Source organism: Borostomias antarcticus (genome assembly GCF_949987555.1).
Source record: "Borostomias antarcticus genome assembly, chromosome: 12".
NCBI classification, from domain to species: Eukaryota; Metazoa; Chordata; class Actinopteri; order Stomiiformes; family Stomiidae; genus Borostomias; species Borostomias antarcticus.
This window is the reverse complement of record NC_140245.1, coordinates 2,351,854-2,356,853: the sequence shown is the minus strand read 5'-3', so window position 1 is coordinate 2,356,853 and position 5,000 is coordinate 2,351,854. Positions and strand designations below refer to the sequence as shown.

The 5,000-nt window shown below is 47.5% G+C and overlaps 1 protein-coding gene across 1 annotated transcript in view; it reads right to left on the bottom strand.

Annotated features, from left to right (window-relative positions):
• The window catches only part of LOC311316331 (receptor-type tyrosine-protein phosphatase N2-like), a gene marked incomplete at both ends in the record, with an annotated part of 156,648 nt that overhangs the window by 18,112 nt on the left and 133,536 nt on the right, over window positions 1-5,000 (bottom strand). Inside the window, 2 exon segments of the mRNA XM_084447173.1 lie at window positions 4,341-4,381; window positions 4,384-4,555. Of these exon segments, the coding sequence (XP_084303299.1) occupies window positions 4,341-4,381; window positions 4,384-4,555 (213 nt within the window).

Sequence of the window (5,000 nt, the reverse complement as noted above, 5' to 3'; positions counted from 1 at the left end):
CGTCGCCTGCCGAGGAGAAATTTGCGTGTCGTGTGGGCAGTGCTGCAAGTGACGCACACGAAAGCAGTTGGTTTGTGGTCTGTTTGGGTTTGAGTCGGCAGCCATTGTTGTAAATTTGGTTCTCACGACTGATAATACTGTGTTGCTTTAAGTTTTGATATGTTTTTATGTGAGAAAGTAAACCAGTAGATTCGAACTATGTGGTCAGTTTATCAAAATAATGCCTGTTTCCATGTCTGCTATGACATGGCATAGCTAGCTGCTACACAATTGAGAAAGCCAGCCAACTTGAGCTAGCGAAGCTAATGCTTAGAGATCGTGAGATTCCCACAAATACTGTACCACACATATAAACATAAAACTGTCAGGAAAGCTCAATCTTGTTGTACTAAGATATTCGCTGATAAAAAGTATTTTTACATGTACAGATTTAGCAACTATGTCAGAGAAAATGACGCCAGTAGGAGCAAGATGGCGCTCGCACGCTTGGCTCACTACCATTGAAAAAAAATTACAGCCAAGACTGGGGGTCAACCACACCCACATCTTTGCTATTGGTTGAGGTTGCAAATTCGAGTTCACTGAAGTTGAACTCCACGCGAAGGAACGAGGCAAAGTTATTTCGCCACCAGAAGCAAATGTTTTTTTCACCTCTTCCCTCGCATAGAACAGACGCGTGAAGGGGAGGCAAATATTCATTTCACCCATGTGTGACTACAGTATACGTTTAAGGTGTCTGCACACGGCCCCAAGCAACACCAACCGACTCCCCACACCCAACATTCTAAAGTTGGCAGTTGTTGTTAGAATGTTGGAAGTTTAAATTTCGGAAAAATACAAATGCAAAATACATCCAACCGTCACCAACAGTCACCAACAAACACGGCACAAGGATCCACTGCTGGCGCTGGTTGGGGCAGTGTAGGGAGACACCTTTATGGTTATGGGATCGCTTCCCACTCAGAACACACTGTACATACTGTACAGTGTACAAAAGGTGGGCGCTGGCCTTGTTTTTCCTAGAACAGTCAGAAAAGTCGTCATCGTCAGATAATAATAATAATAATAATAATAATAATAATAATGAATTGTATTTATATAGCAAACTTTAAAATGCAGGACAAATCTCAAGGTGCTTCACAGAGTGCAGTAAAAAAAAAAAACATAAAACATAAAGGGCAAAAACTGGCTTAAATAATTTAACAAAATTAAAACTAATATTAATGAAATATTACTAGATAAGGCTTGTGCAATGAGTCCAGGGTCACACTGTGACAGGCAGTCGACCAAACCTCTCTCTCTTGTGCAGTGCAGAACTGAAGGATCCAGAGACTAACTTCTCTCTCGGCTCAGAGATACAGCAACCTTGCTTCTTTGTTTGGAACGGTGCCAAGTTCTCCAAAGCCGAAGTAAGGTGTTTTTTTTTCTATTTACCACCACAATAGAACAATTATGGTACTGTATCAACGTTGTACCATCAATCTTCAAAGCATGAAAGTGTAAGCCTTAGCTACAGGCCTTAGGGAAACCTGGGTTACAGCTAGAACTGTAACGCTGCCAACAGAAATTTACAGTTGAATACACGCCAGAAAGCATACAATTTTACTGATTGATACTTTAAGAGGACCTTGTATTGGAAAGGGGTTATGGTGGAAAATGTTAACCGTTAGCTCCGAAAAGCAATTGTGCTTCCTAGCAAAGGTGCGCCCAGGATAACAGTCCATTCCCCCAGAGTTAGAACAATTCAACAAGAGATGAACAACATGCTCGCAACAAAACACAGTGTGTATCAAGACTCCGAATGACGCCAGCACACACGCACATACACACACGTACACACACACACACACACACATGTACACACACACACACACAAGCACACACACGTACACAAATACACACGCACCTGCACGCACACACACACAGACACACACGCACACACGCACACACACACACACACACACACACACACACACACACACACACACACGCAGCCTCACCCAGCTTATCTCTGTAGTCTCCGCTGAGTATAATCTATAACACTTACTTGGCCGGCAACAAAAGACAAGATAATGTGCTTTATATATATATATATAGAGAGAGAGTGTGGTTAATCCTCTTAAGACGCAGCTCTGTGAGGCTCTGAGCAGTCGGGTTGTGTACGTCGCATGATGGGACCGACGAATACATTAACACTAGATAAGATGGTGGAGGCCATTTCTCTACTCAAATTAAAACCAGTGGGGGAGCATGACGCAGGGATTTCAGGCTTTAACGCCAGGCAATTAATTTCTGTGTGTGTGTGTGTGTGTGTGTGTGTGTGTGTGTGTGTGTGGGTGTGTGGGTGGTGGTGGGGGAGGGAGGGGGGGGGCTAGAAAGCAATCGTGTTTTTCTTTGACGCCGCGCAATATTAATCGCTCGTTGCCGACCGGCGGCGGCGACAGATGGAAAATTTGTCTTTATGTGCGGCCGGTCGGCGCGGTAACTGGCAGAATAATGTCGTCTGTATTCCAGACGTGACCGGCGGCGCCCCGGCGGAGACGCGACTTCTCGAGGGGGTCGAGTTTCACAAATTGATTTGTGTGTCTTTCTTAGGATGACCTCATCGCTTCTACCCCATTGGACAATAGTGCCCTAGTCCCGGTCTCAAGGCCTGCGCTGTCCAATAACAGAGGGATGGAGGAGCTTGTTCATTTGTGACAGCTGCTGGTGATTCGGTCCCCAAATAGGCCATTTTTTCCTCTTTTTTTTTTTTACAGATTATGAAAGCGCAGATGGTAAGCTTTCAAACGATGTCTCATACATTGAAATCTGAAAATATTTGAAGAGCATGTGCTTCTGTGAATGTTGGTCCACTTGAAATCACTAAGCAGAGAAAAAAGGGCTTCAAAGGATTGAGAGCTGTTCACACTTCTCACAGGACATTGATTTTGATGACAAAATATGACTATTTAGTGATCCTCAAACGGTTGTTTGTTATATTAAGTGGGTTCTTCACAACTTCACTTTCGTAACGTGAAAAAAGACAAAAGTTAAAAAAAAATAAAAAATAAAATAAAATATATATATATATTATCTTGTATTCCAAGTCGAGGTTTGCGCTCGTTGTGGACCAGAATACCAGCATCTAAACACATTTTCATCTTTGAGCGGTGTGGGAGGAGGATGAAGAGAGGATGAGGAACACAGCACGCGCTACTACTGTATGCTTGAGGTCTCCTACCAGAAAGCTGGAGCTGTCCGAGGTGCTGAAACCCTCTCTACTCGCTGTGCTCACGTTCAACCGCTCTCAGACCAACGAATCAAAGGCCAACTTGGCTTGTCTGCAAGGTGCAAAACTCGGCGAGACCATCTGCTAGCATACGCTGCGGAGCGGGATGTGAACTCCGGAACAAGGACTCACTTCAGCTCTGTCAATTCTTTCCCACCCTTTAATACCCCATTCAATACTATTGAACGCAACTCTGCGGTTGAAATTACCTGCTGTGTGTCTATCGGTCAGAGGGCCAGACTTGCATGCGATACGATTCCTCTTGTACGAAGCACAACGCATGTAAGGACAGTGTGAGAGGATATGGATTTCTGAAAAGCTACGGTATAATGTTGGAGCGACAATAGAGCCCAGAGAGCTGTGTTCTGAGTGAATGGGACGTGTCATCGGAGAGAAGCAGCAGCCTAGCGGAGGGTATAATGACATGGATGGGAGCAGTGACAGACAGAGACACAGAGATGAGAGAGGGAGAGAGAGAGAGGGAGGGAGAGAGAGGGAGAGAGACAGAGGGAAGGATGAGAGAGAGAGGGAGAGAGAGGGAGAGAGAGAGAGAGGGAGAGGGGGAGAGAGAGAGGGAGGGAGAGAGAGAGAGGGAGAGAGAGAGAGAGGGAGAGATGAGAGAGGGGGAGAGAGAGAGAGAGAGAGAGAGGGGAGAGGGAGAGAGCAGGATGAGAGAAAGAGACACTATGCACTATCTTTCTCTCATCCTACTCTCTCTCTCACATCTCTGGCTGTCTCTGCCTCTCTTTGCTTCTATCTGTGTCATTATACCCACAGCGGTATGGCGTACGATTATGGGAGAGAGACAGGGATGGAACACAAGGGTGAAAGAAAAGAAATAAAAGAGAGGGGGGGGGGGGGGGTTGAGAGTGTGGGCGTGTTTGGGTCTGAGTGACAGAGAGACAAGACAGACAGACAAGCGGGGAAGAGAGACGTAAGAGAGACCAGACAGCCAGTCAACCAACTAGCCAACCAGCTAGCCAGGTAGCCAGCCGCCGGCCCCGCCCGACAACAGTGAGAAGCCCCCAGGTACCGTGACACCCCCCCCCCCCCCCCTCCGCCCCCTTACCAGTATCATGTGACCCGTGGAGATGTCCATGTTGGAGTGGGCGGCTCCTCACACCAGGAGGAGGTGCTGCTCCGGGCGGAGGGGCTGACGGCCGGACCCCCGTCGCTGAACTGGGACGACACGCTGTTGATGCGTGACTGGATGGCCTGGATGGGCTGCAGGGGCTCCGGGCGCTCTGCCGGCGGCTTGACCGCCATCCGCTGGCGACACAGCTCCTGGGGGGGGGGCGACGAGGGAGGGGAGGGGGGGGTGTGGTCAGTCGGTCGGCGTAGGAAACCGGCGCGGTCGCGTAATACGGTCGTTACGTCGACTGATCGGCGGCGTTCGATATCGACGGAGGTCGACGGAGGGGTGGTCAGCTTCGCCAAGCCTTAACACTGACCTTAGCTGTTGGTGCGTAGGGGCACAGACCTGACCAGCAGCTCCAATCAATCAACTTACTGCAGCCGACCCACTGTACGAACGGACCCGCTACACAAGGTATAAACCCATATATCTGATATTTCATATCAGACGTTTATATAACGTCGCCGTGCCCTAGAATTTTCCACCGTGACTGAAGTACAACCACAAGACCACATTAATATGACATCAGATTAATATTTTTTAAAAGAAAAAAAGAAAGAAATACAAATCTCCCCCTGGATGAGGGGTTTAGGG